Source organism: Gossypium arboreum, chromosome 13, assembly GCF_025698485.1.
Source record: "Gossypium arboreum isolate Shixiya-1 chromosome 13, ASM2569848v2, whole genome shotgun sequence".
In the NCBI taxonomy this organism is placed as follows: domain Eukaryota; kingdom Viridiplantae; phylum Streptophyta; class Magnoliopsida; order Malvales; family Malvaceae; genus Gossypium; species Gossypium arboreum.
The window spans coordinates 2,549,668-2,572,164 of record NC_069082.1 but is presented as its reverse complement, the minus strand read 5'-3'; the positions used below and the strand labels follow the sequence as shown (position 1 = coordinate 2,572,164).

Genomic DNA, 22,497 nt, shown 5'->3' with positions numbered 1-22,497 from the left:
CTAAACAAATATAAATATGATCAAACATATACACGCACAAAATTTTTTATGATTTATCACTGATATAATTCTACTTCGATTGAGACACGTGACAATATGAGAAGTAATTAGAGAAGCACATACGAATGACTCTTTGTCTTATACTGTCAGAATGATCATTCAGTGATCGATTATCCGCATGCCTTATATCACTATAGAAGGGATCGTTCGTCTTAAACCACTTGATTGGACTCTCTATTAGGCCACCGGAGTGCATTCTCTTCAAGAGGGATCACCTGAAAACTACAGCTTATCTGTAAATGCAATGTATGATGAATTATAGATATACTCATTTTTAAAATTCTAAAAATAAATTTAATAAATATAGTATAATATTTATTATTTTAATGATATATATATTTTTTATAAAGACAAATAAGGGTAGAGTGGTCATTTGAGGAATTCAATTATTTCAATTTTTTTTCCCTTGAAACTCTTTTAAATAAGCAGCAATTGTTGGTGCCTAAATTTTCTCCTTAAATCTCAAATCACAAAAACACCTATTCTCCTGGTACGTCTTCTCTTAATCTCTCAATCTTTCTCTTTACTTTTCCTTACATTTTCTTCATATTCTCAATAATTTTTTCTCTATTTCCATAATTAATATTGTTTAACTGTCCAGATCACTACTTTTTTAACTCAAACAATTTAATTGTATTATTAAAAATAAGATCTTTATTTAATTTGAAAATTATATAAATCTAAATGCTCTACCTTTATTTTTTCCGCTCTGATCTGACTATTCTGTTTATCGATAGTTGTAATTCACTTAGATTTAGATTTTTTTTTTTGTGGGTACATTGTTGTCTGCCTTTTTATGGACCTAGATTTCATGGGTTTTTGAGAATTTTTGAAGGAGATTGCTGATATTGAGTTATAGAGTTGGCTTTCATAGTTGGTGGCATTGTTTTAAATTATCTTGGTGATCAAATCATGTTAGCCATAAAAGTTTGATGTACCAAAGGATTTGGATGTTGAACTTGGCTTAGACTGAAATGTATGCTAGACATGAAAATGAGGTCCTTGGATTCTTAGTAGTCTCTTTGAGTTTTAATTTTACTATGGATCTAGAAAGGGGAAATTGAAGTTTTGATGACTTTTGAGCTGGGGATATCAATGGGGACTGGGGAGGAATGGTTTAAAATCCTTGTGAATGTTAATGTAGTAAAATTGATTCAATGAATGCTTGTTGATCTTACTTGTAGTAAATATACTGATCTTGAGTTTGTCTTACTACATGCTATATGTTAATTGATGCAAATTAAACTTAACATTATCGTATCATGGTTGACCACTATTGAACTAAAGTTATTGCTTGGCCTTCTACTGTTCCGATGGATTTTGTTCTGTTTATTGTGTGACTGGTTTTTATTCCAATGTATTCAATTACTAGAGTACTAAAGAAAAGGAATCTTAATTTTAGAGTAACTGTAACAAAATTCAGCAAATATGGAAGCCAACAGGGGCCAGAACGGTATTCAACAGCTGCTAGCTGCGGAACAAGATGCTCAGCACATTGTCAATGCTGCAAGAAATGGTTAGCACTAGTCTCATTTTTATTTTTCTCACACCTTGGCTTGTAAATAGGTCAAGAATAATAAGATGTTAGTTTCTATGTTGATTCCCTTTATTTGTTTAGATGATATATTGAAGATTTATAGAACATTTTTTGCGTACTTGATTTCATTTGATAAGGAGACTTGGTTAAACAATGTAATTATGTAAACATGCAAGCGCATGTGTGGACTTGTGGAAACGTGGAAGAGAACTTGATTTGACTTTCATGGTTGCTGTTCTAAGAGGTAGTTGTTGCCTTTTTTTTTGGAAGGACTAGATGTCAATTCACATATGTTTCTTTTTTTCAGCAAAAATGGCTAGACTGAAACAGGCCAAGGAAGAGGCAGAGAAAGAGATTGCTGAATATCGTGCTCAAGTAGAGTATGAGTTCAAGAAGAAGGTGGCGGAGGTATGAATTCATAATTTCTTTTTCCTGTTGCAATAACTGCAGTATGCTGAAAATCTTAGATATGAGCAACTGTCCCTTTCTTGGCTTCCATTTACTGAATCTCTCAGACGGTTAAATAGTTTCTGCAAGTTTTCTGGAATTCATGTTCTTATTTAGTGAGATGCTATTTTGCCATTTCCATGGTATCTGAAATCTTATCATGTGATTGAACTGTAGGCGATAGACTTGCTTCGAGACCCAGTTATCCTTGATTATAATATGAGCTAAACCATTAACCATGTTTGTGGATTATCAGAGTAGCGGATACTCGGGGGCTAATGTGAAGCGGCTCGAGACTGAAACAGATGCAAAGATCAATCACTTGAAAAACGAAGCTGCAAGGATATCTCATGATGTTGTACAGATGCTTTTGAAGAATGTGACAACTGTGAGGAACTAGGGGGTCTTCCATGAAGACTGATGGTTTAATTTTCTACAACATTCTATCAATTCCCAAAACTCAGAGCTCATGCTTAGGAACAATTTTATGTCATTATTTTATGATTTGTTGTTATTTTTGTTTGTGCCATGTTCCTGTTCTGAAATAAACTCCAATGTGTGCCTTCTAGAAATGGTTTCTCTTAGTATTTCTTGGAACTTGATCTGAATTCTTGATGAGTCTTGATCTCAGCTCAATATTGTTTAATGGATTCATTTTGTCTCTCTCCTAATCTCAACCTCAACTTTTGCTAATTTAGTTTCTGGAATAATAGTTAAATACAGACATGTTTATCCTTTTTCTCAGAATTGCAATGCCAATAAATCCTGTAAAATTTGCTCCACCACTAAGCCACAGGCAAATAATCCAACTCCACAAATTGCAGGCCAAGCCATTGTTAATCCCTTCTGGTTAGAACCCTCACCTTCTCTGTTCCCCATGGCCCAAGCCATCGCTGGTGGAAGAACTCCATAAAGCATAGTCATGCAATAACCCCCCTGCATCAAAGTTATGAAAATTTAGTGCTTCAAGTTCTACATCCTTAACACCTTTAATTCATTTATGGCTTCGCTTTTAACTTACTGCAATATCTGTAGCAGCAGAGAATGCTTCTGGAACTGTTGTTGAAACTATTAGTGTTGGAGTTACCACCATTGCCATTGCTGTGAACCCGGTTTTATTTCTTCCCCACCAATTTGTCAGTTTGTCTGGTTCCTGCTGTAGGTCATCCAATGCCAATGCCTTTATCTGCATGGTTTTAACAATTATACAGTAAGTTGAATGTGATAAACAGGTTGTAAACTAAGAGGGGGAGGTTTACCACTCCCTTCACCTCTCGTCTGCTCATCTCTCGGTTCAAATAAAAGAGCTGGAGGGAGAGGGAGAGGGAGAGTCTTTACAGCGTAAGTGTCGGATACAGGGTATTTGCTTTCAGAAATATGAAGAGTTGGGGCAACCTGTACCGAAGAAGCATGCCATGACAGGTTCTTAAGCTGCTCCTTAAAGAACTCTGAAAAACTGAGGAGAGTGCCAATCATTGATGTTCCCACGGCCAGAAGTGAAAATGCTTCTACCATAAATGAAACTCCACTCCATTTTACCCTGAAACAAGGGGGGAAAACATTAAATTCAGGGTACCAACTCATGTTAACTTATCTGACTATATGAATCATCCCCCAATAATCCTATATGAATCCCATTGGAGAAAGTTCAACATCTATGCTCAAGTTTTAGGTTTTACAACAAATAGGCTTTGGTTTCAGCTCCAATTCTATTTTTTGGAGGAGTGTTGAATATAACTATATGCTCGTTGGATCGTTCATTATACCTAGGCTACTATTATTAACTGCCCTAACCTTGGTATGTAAGTTATGCGTGAGGGTAATGCTCATTTCCTTCTAGGCCTACCTGATATTGAAGCTGCCTCTACAAATGGGTAAAACTTGGGTTCTAGTGTTGAAGTTTTTCCTTATGTTTACAGAGTTACGATGCCACATTTCGAGATGTAAAAAATGTACCTAACATAATGTTCTTCTACCGAGGGGATTTTGCAAATGTGACATGTAGAATCTATGTATTTGACATACCCCATAAGCAGCTCAACAGGATCAACAACTTGGTCAGTTTGTGTTGAAATGCCAAGTGCAATAGCATCCCAAACAAGCAATGCCAACAAGGGAACAAGGCTGCCAAGCAAAACCGAAGCCCTTAATCGAATAAGGTCACTACCTAAATAAGCACAAAGGACTGCAATAACCAAGAGATATCATAACCCCATGATTAGAAAAATATGAAGCTTCATATTGAAAACAATAGTGTGTTTCTTTTACCCGGTGCAACATCATGGTATACCAATGAAAATATAATGACAGGAATGGTTGCTGGAACTTTCCCCCAATCACCATTTCCCTCCAGGCCTGACCATCCTCCTAACATAACTGCTACAACTTCAATTGCCATTAATAAGCCTGTTCACATAAAACCACCCATGGTTAATCGAGATAGAATTTATCTATGATACTCAGACTCGGGTGTAAATAACTTGTCCAAAATTATACCTATCATGGAAACAGTGAGCCATTGGTTCACTTGATCAGTGACTTGTGTTCCACCAACAGAGATGAGAAATGTGAAAAGTGCAGTGAATAGGAAACCGGAAGCTGGTTCAGGAAAATTGATCAAATGGAAAAGGATCTCTCCAGACTTGGAACTATAGGCAATCATTGAAGTGTAACCCAAGAAAACATAGCTAACAGTGGCCAAATTTCCACCCCAATCACCAAGTGTCTCTTGTGCCATTGTCCTTATGGAAATGACCTCCAATTCACCCTCTTCTTCCTCCTCCTCCTTCTTCCTCTTCCTTTGTAAACCAACATTTATTTCAATGAGTAAAAGTGCTTCAATTAGCAAAAACGCCCAGCAAACTACCAAGGATATTGAACTTGGAACCACACCCAGCAGTGTAAAAAGAAGTTTAAAACTTCATTAATTACCCAGTCACCAAAAGGTAAAAAAAAACTCAATATCTATTGAAAGCAATTTACAGCAGGAGAGGCCTTCTGTGGGAGTGCAAGAATCCCAGAACCAATACTAGTGCCAACAATAAGAGCAACAGCTCCTGCTATGGTTCCTTTTTTTCTAGCTTCATTGATAACACTTTCTCCCTCTTTTGTCACATAAATTTTGTGAGTCCTCCATGGGTTTTTCTTCTTTTGCAGATATTGACAACCATATGGATGTTTCGTGCTGCTAAAACCAACCCCCAAAACATGGATAAGGAAACAGATGATCATATATATAGGAAACTTTAAATGAAAAGGTACCAAAAAGAAAGTTAATGTCATACATACATCTTGATATTGAGGCAAAATATATCTCTTTTTTGGTGAAGATTTGGAGACTTGGAGATTATGGTTGCATTTTTTATGTGGGCTTTGAGTGTGAGGGAAGAGGATGAAGTCATGCACTTGGTGGTATCCATGGAAGAACGGAGTGTGGTGAAATAAATGGACAGTATAAATGCAAGGATCTTCCAAATATCTTGGAAGCGGACCACTTAGTTTACAAACTTTTTTGCTTGTTTTAGCCACAAAAAATAATTATTCTGGAATTAAAAAAAACTTTATGAACGAATTTTAAAAGTTGTCTAAATTATATTAAAAAATAAAAATTAATTAAAAAAATACATTAAAATTTTTGAAATCCTTCTTTTAGTTTCACTAGAGCTGGCAAAACAAGCCCGAGTTCGAAAGCTCGCTAGTGCCGATCCAAGGCCGTAACGATCTGAGTTTGAAAAATTTCAAGCCTGAGAAAATCCGAACTCGACAGAACCCAAGCTCAAGTCTGAGACTGATCTAGCCCGAGCTCAAGATAAATCTGACCTAAGCCCTGAAAATCAAAATTTATAATTGAATAGTCATAATAGGAATTAATAATTAATATATTTTTATGATATCACTCAAAATAAAAAAAAAAATAAAAAATCTTTATTTTATGAAAATGTATTTATAAGCATTACATATTGTTATACCTTGTGTAGCGAGTCTCATAGATTTTACAGTGTAGCTTGTGAACCTCAAAGTGCATTCATAGTGAGTTAAACATGTGTCTCTTAATAGAATTAACTACAATGCAAACTTGGGGTTTAGTTTGCGAACCTCAACTCAATGAAATTTAGAAAGAGACAACTCCTCTAAGACCATGTGAGGGCCATGTGGAGGCTCAAAGTAATTGATTGTTAATCATCCTAAAACGTCTCATCTTAGGATGTAACATCATTGTCACTGCCAATAGCATCAAATCAGATTTCTGCATCAGTAACCTTAAGACATGTATCCAAGCTTGTCCGCCACTATAAAAGGGCTATGCAAACAACTCATACACACTCACGTAGGCACTCCTTTATGATTTCTTAACTCTTTCAAAAATTGAAGCCATTCCTAACCTTCACTTCATTCTCTTCCATTCTACCACCATCTTCTTCCCTTTGTTTACCTCATTGGTTAACCATTAGTGCGGTGAGTGTGGATGAGCATGTCACATCCATGTAACACTGATCCTTCTAGCACTGAGTTTGATCCCATCCATGTTCACGTTACAAACCCCACTAAAGTGGTATAAAAAGTCGAACTACAGATCGATCAATGAAAATGCAAGGAAGACTTTGAGGTAATTCATTTGGATAACTAAGAATTTGTTCTTGGCTTGAGTTTCCTTGACAAGATTAATGATCTGTTGGCTTATTTTGTCAGTTGTATATGCATCTTGGATACTCAAAAACAATAGTGCGTTGTGCTGGTGAGTCGAGACATGAAAGGTGGAATCAATGTATTATCGGCAATCCAACTAGCCGGTGATGTTCATTATGGTAAGAATGTTGACTTTTTATATTGGAATGCTAAGGAGACCCATTTAGAAATACTAGAGGAGTGACAAATCAATGTGAAACTTGTTAATTTATTAGTGGGGCTACCACTTATGAGGGAAGTAGGTTGTGCATCAGACTTTATGGGAAAAAGTAATGATGCAAACTAGACAGTCAGATCAAGTAAATTCTACGAGTAAGGTAAATCTCAAACACTTATCTAGTGTTTTATATTATAATTTATCATTGGTTTGGCAAAGACACAGGGGCTTTTTCAGAGTTTTAAAGCAGGTAAACTGAGAGGCATACAAACTAGAGTTGGTGGGAATACTTAAGGTTAACTCAATGTTCAATGTGGGTAAGCTTAAGCTTATTTGTAAGGATCAAGAGGATTTCGATCGAAGCAAGTCATAATTAGGGCAAGTAAGAGTGGTAGGATCTTGCGAATAAGATGTACCAAAAAGAGAAACTGTTTGAATTAGGCGACAGATGAGACAAAAGCTGAGGTAAATGTTTCCAGGGAAGGAACTACATGACAGAAAGACTAGTTGGGAACTAATGTCATCCTGTGAACACGACAAGGGTTTTGTAAGAATGATTAGGGGAGAATGTTAGGGGCCGCAAATCAAAGCCTGTGACTAAAAGCCTGTGACTAGTGTACAAAGAGCGTCCAATAGAGGTCAACTAATTAAATGAGGCTTATTTGACCCGCTTGAATTGGCCCAATTCATGGAACCCAAAGAGAAACCCATCTACTTGAAGCCTGTGTGGCCCTATGAAACACTCTAGTAAAATTAGGATTACCGGAATAATTATTGTAAATCCTAAAAGATAATATTGTATAGAGTTTAAATCCCTTAGAACTTTTATATTGTAGATAGGCACTAGCCTTAGCCATTGATATAATTCAATTTGTACCGTAGGATCTGGGGGAGCTTAACTTTAAATAAAGGCCCCCCTCATTTGTAATCATCCTATTGTACTTTATTGTTGAGATAAAGAATATATTTGTGAGCATTTATTCAAACACATTGTGTGCATTACTTTTTTTGTGGCTTTCTAAATTTTTTGTGGCTTTCCAAGATTAGTGAAGATTATTCATTATTATAATAAATTATTTTGATGATAATTGAAGGTCATCTTATTGGTAATTGAAATAGTGAAAAACCAATAAGTAAGTTATATTATTATCCTACTTATCTTTTAGTTAGCGTTAAGTCTTGTAAGCTTATAAATTACCATTCATGGGATTTGTGTAAAGCTTAGAGTACACAATTGAGTTCATTTTGTGAAAAACATTTTATATGTTTTATCTTTCATCTTTGAGTGATTTTTTTCAACTTTTCGTAGGAATTGGTTTTTTATATTAGGGAAGAGTTCGTTCTAAGCCTATTTAATGTTGGTGTATAGAGATAAAATAAACTTATGAGAAATTAACGAAACTTTTAATGCGTGTATTAATGTCACTTTCTTTAAGGTTCTATTTGCGTCCAGTTATATTATGGTGTGTAAAAGAATTACTTGCAAATGAACTTCGAGATGTTTACTTGAATAATTATGACTATTTGTTAATAATAAAGTGACATAATTTTTGAATTTCAGAGACATAACTAATCACTATAAATAGTGACAACTTTTGTTATATAACTTTTTATTTACAACTATTGAAACCTTATATATATTTTGAAAATGTTCCGAACACTTGAAAAATGCTGCAATTATACATGGATTAGAATAAATTAGACTTAAATTATTATATTGTGAGATTTAATAGTGGAATCAAGTAAGGCTACGCTGAGATAGATTAATTTTGAACTTCATTACAACTTCCTATGTTCAGAATTCTTACAAAGCTTGGAAAAAGTGTTAACAACTTCAGCTAAGTTGAATGCTTCACTGAACATTATTAAATTTTAATGTAATCAATATATGAGATTACTTGGAAACCTGTAAAAATGCATGGAAAAATTCTATAATGAAGTGGTTTTTTTATGAGACCACAACATATTATTGTTATTAACCAAGATTCTAAAAGATGATTATAGCTATCTAGCTAAGTTGGTATGATTCAGGTTGAGCTGATCAGTTAGGGAAATGGTATTTTAATGAAAATAAAGCAATAAATTTAGTATGGAGAAGTTGCAAATTGTACAAATATGCTTCAGAGGCTTGTTACAAAATAAATTGCTTGCTTACTGTCCTAACTTCGCAAGAATCAAGAAAACAAATTTGGACCATTGATAGGCTAATGCCAAAAAAAGAAAAAGAAAAAAAAAGTCAACAAATCAAAATGGCTGAAATTAAAAAAAAAAGTTCAGGCAGGTTTTTGGCCAAAATGAACACAAGAAGTGTCATATCGATCAACATTTAGGAAGATCTATTGGTGGAGGCAACAATTTCTAAGTAGGAAGTTCACCATCCAAGACAATCCAAGCCATCTTCAAGCCCCAGCTGGTGTGCACTTCTAGATGTGTTAGTATCTCAAGGCTGCAGCTATTTTTAAAATAATAAGACTAAGTCTTAAGGGGATTTGTTAGCTTGTTAGTAGGAGAAGGAGTTGTTAGCTTGTTAGTAGCAATTTGAATTTATTTCTTGTTGAGGTTGTTACTTGAGACTTGTATATAAGGGCTGCTTTGTTAATCAATTAAATTATCCCTTCATTTATATTTTGTTCTATACTTCAATTAGTTCTTTGTTAAATCAACAGTGGTATTAGAGCCATTTTTCTTGAAGGACTTGTGAGAAAAGTTTTGTGAGAGTTCTGAGAAAAAAATTTTGAGAGATACACTTGTGAGGTTTTTTTTTTTTGAGGAAAATGGAATCGGGATCGAGTAACCTGTCCATCTTAGCCCCACCTGTGTTTTATGGAGAGAATTATCAAGCATGGGCCATGAGAATGCAATCATACATGGAGGGTTGTGATTATTGGGAAGCTATTGAGGAAGACTATGAGGTGACTCCACTTCCTAATAATCCAACTATGAATTAGATCAAAATGCATAAGGAGAGAACCACCAGTAAGGCTAAGGCAAGGTCTTGTCTTTATGCTTCAGTTTCGCCAGCCATATTCAATAGAATTATGGCTTTTGGATCAGCGAAGGAAATATGGGATTACTTCAAAGCTGAGTATCAAGGAGATGAGAGGATCAAGAGCATGAAGGTGTTGAACTGATCAGAGAATTCGAGAGGCTACAAATGAAGGAGTCTGAGTCAATCAAAGAATACTCAGACAAGCTGATAGATATTGCCAACAAGGTAAGAGTTCTTAGGGCTGATCTCTCTGATTCTAGACTGGTGCAGAAGATACTTGTCTTCGTGCCTGAGAAATATGAAGCAACAATTGCCTCTTTTGAGAACACTAAGGACTTGACTCAATTGAGAGCAGTGGAGCTGATTAGTGCTTTACAAGCACAAGAGCAAAGGAGGCTAATGAGGTAGGAAGGAAGCATAGAAAGAAGCATAGAAGGAGCATTAAAGGCTAAGATGCAGCAAGGCGAAAAAGGAGAGGAACAGAAGTAGAATTGGAAGAATAGTGATTGCAATAGTGGTAGTGGTTCAGAAACTGCTGCAAAAGGTAATGGTACTAGAAATTTTCACAAATATTCTTCATGTAAGTTTTGTGGAAAAGAGAATCATCCTCATTTCAGGTGTTGGAGAATGCCAGATGTAAAATGCAAAAAGTGTAACTCGATGGGGCACATTGAGAGGTTCTGTAAGGAATTAAAAAATCAGCAGCAAAGTGGAGCACATGCTGTAGTTAAAGAAGAGGATGACCATTTGTTTGTCGTCTCTTGCTTCTCATCAAGCATTTTATGTGACAGTTGGTTAGTTGATAGTGGTTGTACCAACCACATGACTTATGATGGGAAGTTGTTTAAAGATCTTGACAGGTCATTTAAATCGAAAGTAAGGATAGGAAATGGAGAATACCTAGAAGTAAAAGGAAGAGGCACAGTAGCAATAGAGTCGTCTTTGGAACTAAGTTGATTTCGGATGTTACTGTTTGTACCTGAGATTGATCAAAACTTGTTGAGTGTGGGGCAATTGGTAGAGAAGAGATTTAATGTGATGTTCGAAGAGGGAACGTGTCTGATCCTTGACTCTAGTGGCAATGAATTGTTTAGGATCAAGATGCAGAAGAAGAGGTTCTCATTGAATCCATTAGAGGAGGAGCAAGTGGCATCCAAGTGTCAGGAAGATAATCCTATCGTGCAAGAACAATTGCAAATCAAGTGTTTTGAGAATGAGGAGTTGCATGCAAAGGTAACTCTTTTGGAGTAGCAGGTGACATCTCTCTCCGATAAACTATCATCTTTTGCACATGAAATATCTGAAGAACATGCTGAGGAGCCACGAAAAAAGAATTTATCTCAGGAGATCAAGCGTAATGTGCAACTTTAGAAGAGAATAGTAGGTTATGTTTCCAAAATCAAAAGCTAAAGAAGCTTCATATGTGAAAGAATTGACATCTGTAGATGTTGTTGAGTTTAAGAATTTAGTTGGTAAGGTGATTAAGCTTTCAATGCAAAATACAAAATTGAAAAAGGAATTATTAGTTACGAGAAGATTGGTTAATCAAACTATAAATCATATTAATCGCAAGTATAGTGACAACACAAGATCTTAGAAGAAGGGAAAGCAATCTGGCCACTCTCATGACTTTTCTAGAGCAACTTGTGATGATTTTGAATTATGAAATTTTGATTTAGATGGCATTGCATGCTTGGAAACAATTAGAAGCAACTCTTGAAGCTACACTAGTCGAGAAGGAATTCATAGAAAGCGAATATTGAAGAAACTGGTTTTCAGAGATTAGATGACGGATATTTTACTACATTTTTCATATTAGTCATTTTGAATTTCTTAAGAATAAATTTGGTGTCTGCAGTACTTGAGTTAGGAGGAGAATGTTAGTATCTCAAGGCCGCAGCTATTTTTAAAATAATAAGACTAAGTCTTAGGGGGATTTGTTAGCTTGTTAGTAGGAGGAGGAGTTGTTAGCTTGTTAGTAGCAATTTGAATTTATTTCTTGTTAAGGTTGTTACTTGGGACTTGAATATAAGGGCTGCTTTGTTAATCAATTAAATTATCCCTTCATTCATATTTTGTTCTATACTTCAATTAGTTCTTTGCTAAATCAACAAGATGGCAATGCATGAACCATACCCCTGCAAACATGTGATTCTTGTTGTCAGTGGTCATCATCAACTTAAAGCAAGCATTTGATGAATCTAATTGGTGTTTAATATGTCACTTGCTTGGATTGTTGGCTAGAAAATGAATTGCAACCCAACCTCCTGATGGCACACCAACAGTGTTCCTTTCAACAGAGTCAATTAGATTGAACTTTGCAGGGTCCTTATTTGGATCAAAGTTTCCAAAACCTTGGCTGATAATAAAGAAATTGAAGCCATGTAGATGAAGAGGATGGCTTTCGGCTCCAAGAATGCTCGTGTCCTGCATAACTAGCTCCACGAAAGTGTTAAAAGAAAATACTACTACCTTTGTTCCGTTGCTTACCATAGTATTGTTAGGTGGTGAGCCTGTATAGTTAAATGGAGTTATAGGAGTGCTAGGAAAATTAGGGGTGTAAACTCCGTTAGATTGGCTGAAGAAATGAGCCTGGAGTAATGCTGAAGTCGGCATTGCAAACGATACATTATTTACTGAAGCTACAAACTTGGTTCCATTAAGTCCTTGGCAGGTTTGGTTATGCTGGCATGGGCTGGTTCCGAGACCAACAGTGAAGCAAAAATGCTTTTCAACCTTCTGAGGCACATTGGCAGGATATTGTATGCTGGCTAAGCTACAGACTTTACTCCTGAATTTTGTAGCAAAGGAAGTGTCGTTCAAAGCAGGTAGAATTGGTTTAAACAATGGCAACATTATGCTTGAATGAAGGCTATTTGGTGGTGACTCGTATTCTAAAATACCAGCAACAGTTGAATTATCAAATGTTCCTTGGCCTGTCACATATGGTCTAGCCGTCATGAAGAAAGTGGCATTTGGATAGCTTGGTTTAGTCTTAAGGAACACATTTGTGGTCTGACCAGGGGTGATGAGAAGAGTTTCAGTCTCAAATGGTTTAACATAAACGACATCAACATCAACAACAGTTAGTGTGTGATTTGCTATGCTGAAGAAGAGTTCATCATTGAGTGCCGCATTGACTAAATGCAGAAGGTAAGTTTTGCCAGGCTTCATCTTCAACTTGAATGTATCTGTCAAAGTTGTTAGTCCACAAGTGAATCCCATAGCTCTATAATGTATGTGTACATGTGTGGGTATGTCTAAAGCTTTTATTACCTTTGGCTGAGCAGTTATAAAGTGGTCCGGAGAGACCATTGATGGTATAAGCATCAGAGACATTTGGACCTCTACCAGCCTGGAGTGCCTGGCTAATAACAGCCTCAGGATCTGCATTGAACCACTCTCCTGCAATTTTATCATAAAAGGCTTCATGTCAATTTGAGTTAGCAAAATAAATGTAGAATCTTAATGGATCGGTTCATTGATGATTTCATTACCGAAGACAATGGGAACTTCTTTGTAAGGCTTAGCAAAAGGGTAAGGTACGCCTCGCTTAGGAAGAATGATAATGGGACCATAAAGAGTGGCTCTTAGCCATAATATATGGGCATGCCTGAATAGAGTCCCTCTTTGGCCTATAATGGTGAAGTTATGAACGTAGCTTTGGCCGGTTTGTATGGGACACTGAGTCACATATGCTGGCCCATCCGCTTCGAAGCTGTCGAATGCCATGCTTGTTTCAAAAAGACATCACCATATAATGAAACTTTAGACCTTCCCTCATTAAGCATAGATAATTTATTCAACATGTAAATGTAATATCCGCATGATGTCATTTTCAAAGTAAACTTCAATACCAGTGGATAGAAACATTGTTAGGCACATGGTTGACCACTTTGATGAGAAGCTGATCACCCTCCCTTGCTACAATGCGAGGCCTTGGAAATTGTCCATTCACCGAAACAATGCTCCTTGTATGGCACAAACGTGTCACATTATGCAACTTGACCTACAAAATGGGTAAGGTACACCAAGTCACAATCAAACAGATATTTGGTTGATAATCCTATCAAATTAATACATACGTCAAACTTGTAATGCCTGGTGATCCCAAATACAGGGTCAACAGGTAGACAGTGTAATGGCCCATTTTTGCCCAGCCCATTTCAGTATTTAAAATAATAAATCCCCCCCCAAAAAAAACAAAGTCCAGGTCTAGTACAAAATTACAAACATATAATTTGGCCCAATCGAAATGGCCCATTACTTGAAAAGATTGAAGGTCCACTATGAGCTTGACTCATATAAAAATATAATCTTTAAGGATATGCAATCTTAGATATGATACAATCTTAGATATGATATGCAATCTTAGATATGATATGCAATCTTGAAGATATGATCTTGTAATCTTGGAGATTTAATTTGTAGATATCCTTTAATCTTAACCGTTGATGTAATTGATCATGCATTGGATTTGGGGAGGCTCAACTATAAATAGAGGCCTCTCCTTCATTGTAAATCACTTGAGTTTTAGGAAGCAATAAGAATTCTTGAGAGCATTCACTCAAATTTCTCTCCCTCTTGCGTTCTTACTCTCGTGGTTTGTTCTTATTTTATTCTTCGCTCTATCTTAGTTTTTCAACCCTTTTTTTTATTTTAATTTCTTCATTTTTCAAATATGTATATTTATTCCTATCTTTTATACATTTGATTATGTATTTTATATATTATAATATTTAACCTTTTATATAGTTTATTTTCAAATATATATTTTCTATGCATGTATATATATTATATTATCATTTCATGTATTTTGAACTATTGCATTATATTTTTATAATTTGTAAATGTTCTATTTATTCATTTTTTAGTGTATGTCATTTATCTTATTTGTGCATAGTTTCATTTTTTATATGCTATGTTTAATTATTTCTTTTATATGCTATTTTATGATATATATTGTTGTACAATTTTTGCATGTATTATGTTTTTCTTTTAGTTTACTCATATTTTTATTTGTTTATTATCTTATATTTACCTAGTATGATTTTTTTCATTAAACGTATGTTCATGTTATTTAGTTTTATCTTAATGATATTATTTATGTTTATATGGAAATGTTAGAATATTTTGTACATCTATGCTTCATGATGCATTAATATGTCATCCTAAAACGTCATTTAAAATAATATTCCAAGTTTTTTCTAAAAAATAAAAGGCAATGCTTGATGTTTGGAAACTTGAGAAAGGTAGTGCCCTAACTTCTTTGGGTTGCGACTTTTCTCGTTGAATTGAATAGTCAAGCACCCTTCTAAGTGATTTTGAGTTTTCAAAACTTAAACAATTATTTCGAGATTTCAAAACATAGTGTCCTAACTTCTTGGATATGGCGTTTTGTTGTTTGAGATAGAAATTTTCGAAAGACGAGCTTAGTTTGAAGGTTTTAAAATGTTGCGTCTAACTTCTTGGATGTGATGTTTTGACTCGTTTAAAATAAGTGAGCCTTAATTTTCAAAATTGAGACATTCTAATTAAAAGAGGTTTGCATCTTAAAACTTTCAAATTTCCGACATTAAAGACACTTGATAATCAATTAGGTACCAATTTTTGGGCGTTACGAGGGTGCTAACCCTTCCTCGTACGTAACCGACTCCCGAATCCGTCTTCTCAACTTTCGTAGACCAAAATTAATGTTTTAAAACAAAACATTTTATAAGGTGATTCAATCACACCTAAAAAGATTGGTGGCGACTCCCGTTTTTGTTTTTCTTAAAGTCAATTCCCATTTTTCAAAACTCGATTTAAAAATGGTCTCGACAGACAAAAAGTGAAAAATGAGAAGAAAACCAGAAATGCTGGTGATGAAAGAAGAAAATCTCCCATTTCTTTTTTCTTGGTCTGATTTCTCTTCCGTTTGAGTGAACTTATGAACTACTCCTTGAGTATGTATTCATTGAAGAATACAAAAGAGTGTATATATAGTGAAAGGCAAAGGGGTGTTTGGTGTGTACTTTTTTTTTTTTAATTCGATGATGGAAACTATCTCAGTTTTATATATATATATATATATAAAGAAACCCATAGCTTCATTTTAGACTTCAGTATGATGCAAACCCAGTTGTTAGAGCAACTTTAGAGTGGTGTCAAAGATAAGTCAAAGCTTTATATTTAAACAAAGAAATCTATACTACATGAATGCTATTCTATGTCCCATAATGGACGTGACTCTGAGCTTATTTCTATGTTAATAGTACAAAACCCTCGTTATCTTCATGGGTGAAACTTGGACCCAACTAAGCAATTCTGTAACATTTGATAGTATCGTATATCATTTGCCCCAAACATGACACTGACATTTACCTACCATGTAAATTTCAGAGTTTACATCAAGCAGTCATTTCAGAGTTGGATCTCATGCAATATCCTTTTAAATTTTAATGAAGAAACAGGTCATGGTGGTAAAAGGAGGAAACCCCCATGGAAGCAACTGTTCTTCAAGCAAGAGCAGACTAATAGCTACAAAAATTAAACTTCTCTTTTAAGAGATATATATAGAAACTGAAGATGAGCTTGAGTCAAATATACAAACTGCTTAATTGTGTCAATTACTGAATTGGACTTTTACATGCCAACCACTCTCTCTTTCTCCCACAAAAAGGCAAAGATTAAACATATCCACACCAACGTAGTCCCCATGGCTATATCCAAAAACAATATTTTTCCACCCATTTGCCAAAAGTGAAAAAAAGTTGTCCCATCAAATAAAATTATAAATATTATTTTAATTTGTTATTTCTTCTAATTACAAATGGATTACTATTTACATAAGATTAATTTACTAACGACATATATATATATATATATATATATATATATATATATATATGTCAATTTTGACTTAAACTTAAAAATTTGATTCGATCAACTCAATTTTATAAGGAGAAGTCAACAACTTGAACCCATCCAACTTGGATTTGAAATAATCAAAACAAATAACTCAAGTGACCTGAATTTAAATTAAATACAATATTTTTGAAAAGTTAATAAACATAACACTTATAATTATAATATTATTTTTTATTTAGTTATAACTTATAAATGTAATTATCATTCTCTATTATCATAAAATATACAATTTTGGCTTATATTATACAATCTTGATGGAAAATTCCAAAATAATAAATACTTAATAAAAATATTCTAAAGTAAAATTAATAAGTGAAGAAAAATCATTGAAATACAATGCAAAATTACAAAAAAAACTTTTGATTTTGATTTAAATTGACTTAAAATATTTTCTAATTTATTTAAAATCCTAAAAACTTGCCGATTGAGTCTTAGCTCAATTAACATGGATATTGTTGTTAGTGCAAGAGCACTGGGCTCGAGTGCGCTAAAAGTCACTATTCTTTTATTTAAAGGTTGGAGAGGAGTTATAAATAATTCTAAGCATTGTCTTATATATTGAAAATAATGTAAATAAGAGTTATAAATAATTCTAAGCATTGTCTTATATATTGAAAATAATGTAAATAACAATAATTAACATCTTCATCTATTGAAAAAGGTTTTACTTTTTATGGTGTTATAGGCCAATTTTGGGCCGTTTATAAACCACTCAGGCCCAAATACATTACAATTAAACCTAACTACTCATTTATAGCCCAATCCCTAAACCCACAAACCCAACATGATCCATTTACACTAAAACCCAAATATCAGCAGCCCAATACCTGATTAAACTAAAGTAACCCAACATCAAAAAACAAAAAAATAAAAATAGAAAAACCCTAGCCCCATACTCTACCACGCACGCCTTTGCAGCATCATACCCTGGTGCCCCAGCCCCCATGCCACCATGTCGGCCACCATCCCTGCACACAGTAAGGAAAAAGGACAGAAAATAATAGAAAATAAAATTGTAAGGCTATAAGAGCCATGAAATCAAATGTAAACCTCTCTTTTTTTTTTTTCTTTCTTATTTCTTTCGGTGGTTCAAAAACAAAAAGCAGAGAATACACACATCAGCTCTTAGGAACAACAATAGATCAGTATTGAGTATTATCAAAACCTAGATCAAGGAAAAAGGTGAAAAACCGATTCTCTTTCCTATTACCTAATCTTTTTTTTTTTTTTGGCTTTTTCTAGACTCTAATACATTCATACATATATATATACAATATTATAAAAATATATAAATAAAAAAGGAAGGAAAAAAGTAAGATCCGGCGACCGTCCGGCGACCGGACCCGTGGCCGGAGTTCTTCCCTTCTCCCCCTCTCCTTCCTCCCTTCTCTCTTTTCTCCCTTCTCTTTCTTCTTTTTTTTCCTCTGCTGGTGCCAAATGAGACTTTAAAAAATTTTTGACTTATATAGGGGTCCAAAACGCACCGTTTTGGACCCCCTCTGTTAGAACTAAAAACGACGCCGTTTTAGTGCGGGTCGGGTTGACCCGACCCGCTCCAGCCAGGGTCTGCGTGTTTTTTTAAGAGAGGGGCTATTTGCGCAATCAGTCCTTCCGCATTTTTTATGTTTTAAATCAAACTTATATTTATTTACGAATTGGCCCTATTAATTGTTGCGCTTCGCAATTTGGTCCCCCTTGATGCGCACCGTTTCAAAGGCGTTGGAAAATTGCTCTTTTGGTCCCCACTACTTGCACGCGTGTTCGAATGAGTCCCCCTATTCTGTTTTTATTCTAAATTCGCCCCGAAAATTTCGATTTTAATTCTGTTAGTCCTTTTTCTTACTTCTTCTCATTTTTTATGTATTGTATTTATTATTATTATAGATCTTATCATTTATGTATATATCTTGATATGTATATGTATGTATGTATATAGTATTATTGATTTTTACTTTAATAATATTATTATTTTCCTATCATGTTATGATATATATATTTCAATATTATATTATATATTCAATTAACACCATATTGTATATTATCTTTTAAAATCTATTTTACTATTATTTTATCTATTCCTTTTATATTATTATTGTCATCATTACTATCATTATTACATTATTATTATTATATTATACTCAATATTATCTTTAATATTATATTTCTATTATTATATTTATTATTACCTATTGCTTTATTCTTATTTCATTTTAATACTTTGTATATTATTCACTTTCTATATTTTTATCATTATTATATTATTTTGTCACTATTTCTTATCCTTACTTATATATACATACCTATTTTTATGTACATATAACCTTTGTATAGTTTTTTATACTTCATTTTAAAATTATCATTATCTTATTTTATTTTTATGTTAGATCATCATTTTTGTATTAGTGATATATATAATATTAGTATTTATGTTACTATATATGCATACGTTATATGTGTTTAATACCATACTTTTATAACTATCATATGTATATAATCGCATCTTGCCCGTATATTTACATTTTAATGTTATTAGTTTTTTATCTTTTATACTATTTCTATGAATATTTCTAACATCATTCTTATTTATATAGGTGTGTATTTATATAGCATATGAATAGTTTTTTACATATTGTTATCAACTCTAATATGTATATTATACATATCATATATGTATTTTCAATGTTATTAGTTTCATATATTTCTTATACTACCTCATGTATGTATTTTATTATTGGTATTGATAGTATATGTTTATATATATCTTTAATATACGTATATATTCTTAACTATCTTCATATGTATATCCATTGTATTTTCGTTATTTTCTCGTATTCGATACTATAATTACATCTTGCATGCCTTATTAGTGTTATCCTTCAACATTGTTGTAATATTTGTTATTTGTTTCAAATACGTTTATAGTTTTTCCACTTATTTATTCTTATTTCGTATCAACTTTGTTTCACATTATTTCGAAATATCATATTCTTGTTTTGCTAAGTAATTTCAATAATCGAGGCAATGTACCGATTTAACATTTAGTCATCGAGTTCATCGCTATGTTGGGTGAACGTCAATTGATTCGTGTTAAAGCGGTATACCCTTCTCAAAAACTGAAATACTAAAACTTCTCATCTTTTCAATCGGATCACAATTAAATTTTACATTGAACTCGTATTTTTGAAAACTAAGACAACACGTGTTTATGAGATACCAATTTTGGGCGTCGCGAGGGTGCTAATACCTTCCTCGCGCGTAACCGACTCCCGAACCTAAATTTTTCTCTGATTTTAACATAGACCAAAACTCAGCCTTTTATTTATTTTAAGAGATCTAATAGGTGTCTGATCACACCTATAAAAAGGATCGGTGGCGACTCCCTTTTTAATAAAATCGAAAGTTGGTTTTCAAACGTTTAATAAATCGCCACAATTAGCGACCGAAACCAAATGAATTTTTACGTCGCTACATATGGTTTTATATATTTTGTATTAATTAAATTTAACTTATAAATGACGAAAAAAATTTATTTAATAATAATTGTTGGGAAAGTTGTTCTTGCTCATTCTATGTCCTGTCGAAACCATTTTTTTTAAAACGGGCATCAACTTTGTTTGAAAATAAAAATTAAAACGGGAGTCGTCACCGATCTTTATTAGGTGTGATCGGATCACCTTTATTTTAATAAAACAAGTTTAGTTTACTAAAACGGTGTTTTTGGTCTACGAAATTCAAGAGAACAAATTCGGGAATCGGTTATGTGCGAGGAAGGATTAGCACCCTAGACACGCCCAAAAATTGGTACCGAATTGATTAGTTAGTGTCTTAATGTCGAATGTTGAAAATCGGGAATGGATTTAAAATACGATCCTTTTTTATTAGCGTCGATTTTAAAAAAAAGGTTGAATTAGCTCTAAACGATTGTTAAAGATTTCATCGTCTCTAGATATCGGAGTATCACATCCCGTAAGTTAGGACACAATACCATGAACTCTCGATCGCAGGTTTATCTTTAATTTTAATTGGAATTCCGTGTATTTTAAAACTCAAAAGGATATTTGGCTATTTAGAACCAACAAAAAAGTCGAAACCCTGTAAGTTAGGGCACAATTTCTCGATGTTCCAAAACGCGAAACATTGCCTTATTTTAAAATTTTTGTTTTGGATAATAGCGAATACGATACTTAAACGACGCACGTTATTTTGTTTGGATTAAAATAAAACGATTTATTGGATAAATGCAACGAGGCTTGATTCATAAGGCGATGATGTGATATAAAATATAGTAATGAGCCTAGAATAATGATACATGAACACAACATTATACGGATGAATAACAATTACACAAAATAAACGAATTAAAATACACATAATGGCGATACATCACTTAAATAATAACATCGATAAATAAAGACCAATGAATTAAATATATATAACAATCTTAAAAATAAAATAAAGTATAAAGTAAATTAAAATAAATAAAATGTAAAAAGACTTCAAGAATGGTAATAAATGAGTTTCAAAATAATGTAAAAGAAGAATTTTAAAATCTATAATACATAAAGCAAATTAAAAATGATATATGAATAATTTTAAAATAGATAATATGTATAAATAAAAGTGTAAAATAAATAATATGGAATAAGTAGAACGGGTTTAAAATAAGGTATATAAAATATTTCAAAATAAATAATATATAAGTTAATTTAAAAATAATAAATAAGAAGTTTAAAATATATAATACGTAAAAGAATTAAAATAGACAATATAAATATATTTTATAATAGTAACAGTTCAAGGGTAATATAAAGAGAGTTATTTGAAATACATAATATACAATAACTTAAAATATTAAATAATTTGAAATAAATATATAACAACATGATTTTTAAAGAATTATAAATATATAAAAAGCTTGAAATAAACTATATGTATACATATATATAATAGGTAAGGAATAAAAATAAATAATACATATAAAATAGATTAAGATAACATATATACATAAAGCAAGTTAAAATAAATAATAAGAATTTGAACAAACAAGTACATTAAATAAAATTAGAATAGATGTAAATAAATAACATATAAAATATTTGAAATAACATATAAATGAAACATAAAAAAGGTTAATAAATGAATTAAATAGATTTAGGATATGGCTAAAAATGAATTAAAATTCGGGGTATAAAAGTATAAATACTAAAAGGTTAATTAGGGATCAAAACGAAAACCAAACAAGATTTGAGGGCTAAATTTAAAAAACAAAAGAAAACAGAAAATGGGGCCTGATTGAATGTGGTTGCGAAGGAGAAGGACCAATCGCACAAATCTCCCATTTAGGGAGAATGCACAAACCCCCACTCACCAAACGACGCCGTTTCAAATGATTTAAAACCATAAAATTTCCTTCCTTTTTCAATCTGCCGTTTCTTCTTTTATTTTCCAAAGAAAAAAACACAAAACACTCTCTCCCCCTTTGTTTCTCCGACGAATCGGATTCCATCACCGCCCGCCGTACCACCACCGTACTCGGTGGCCGACGGTGTGCGAAGATGGGCTTTTCCCCTTTTTTATTATTATTACTTAATATTTATGAACAAAAAAATGAAGAAAAAAATAAAATAAAAGAACCAAGCAAGAATCTGAAACGGAAGTGAAGATTAAAATCACCTTTCGAAGTTTTCTTTTGTTTTTATTTTCTGATGTTTG

The 22,497-nt window shown here is 33.2% G+C and overlaps 2 protein-coding genes and 1 pseudogene across 9 annotated transcripts; 1 reads left to right on the top strand and 2 right to left on the bottom strand.

The window, feature by feature from the left end:
• The first annotated feature begins 412 nt into the window (after nucleotides 1-412).
• Nucleotides 413-2,616, top strand: LOC108461369 (V-type proton ATPase subunit G1-like). Of its 3 annotated transcripts, none has more exons than XM_017761201.2 (4): nucleotides 413-550; nucleotides 1,463-1,576; nucleotides 1,905-2,005; nucleotides 2,301-2,616. In XM_017761201.2, the coding sequence occupies exons 2-4, from the start codon at nucleotides 1,489-1,491 to the stop codon at nucleotides 2,442-2,444; spliced, it is 333 nt and encodes a 110-aa protein (XP_017616690.1). In that variant the 5' UTR covers nucleotides 413-550; nucleotides 1,463-1,488; the 3' UTR covers nucleotides 2,445-2,616. The 3 variants fall into 3 exon arrangements, with proteins under 3 accessions (XP_017616690.1, XP_017616692.1, XP_017616691.1); XM_017761203.2 differs by having other exon boundaries at nucleotides 420-550; nucleotides 1,484-1,576; XM_017761202.2 differs by having other exon boundaries at nucleotides 423-550; nucleotides 1,433-1,576.
• Nucleotides 2,348-5,485, bottom strand: LOC108462389 (uncharacterized). Of its 6 annotated transcripts, XM_053024333.1 has the most exons (8): nucleotides 5,333-5,485; nucleotides 5,028-5,231; nucleotides 4,541-4,938; nucleotides 4,313-4,450; nucleotides 4,070-4,229; nucleotides 3,401-3,584; nucleotides 3,066-3,200; nucleotides 2,348-2,980 (listed from the first exon to the last, which is right to left on the bottom strand). In XM_053024333.1, exons 1-8 carry the CDS (start codon nucleotides 5,461-5,463, stop codon nucleotides 2,786-2,788), a joined length of 1,545 nt encoding a protein of 514 aa, XP_052880293.1. In that variant the 5' UTR covers nucleotides 5,464-5,485; the 3' UTR covers nucleotides 2,348-2,785. The 6 variants fall into 6 exon arrangements, with proteins under 6 accessions (XP_052880293.1, XP_052880289.1, XP_052880288.1 ...); XM_053024329.1 differs by having other exon boundaries at nucleotides 3,066-3,230; nucleotides 3,440-3,584; nucleotides 4,001-4,229; nucleotides 4,541-5,231; XM_053024328.1 differs by having other exon boundaries at nucleotides 3,066-3,230; nucleotides 3,440-3,584; nucleotides 4,001-4,229; nucleotides 4,541-5,228.
• Nucleotides 5,486-9,245: 3,760 nt separating this feature from the next.
• LOC108462390 (laccase-17-like) lies at nucleotides 9,246-19,501 on the bottom strand (annotated as a pseudogene).
• Nucleotides 19,502-22,497: the final 2,996 nt, after the last annotated feature.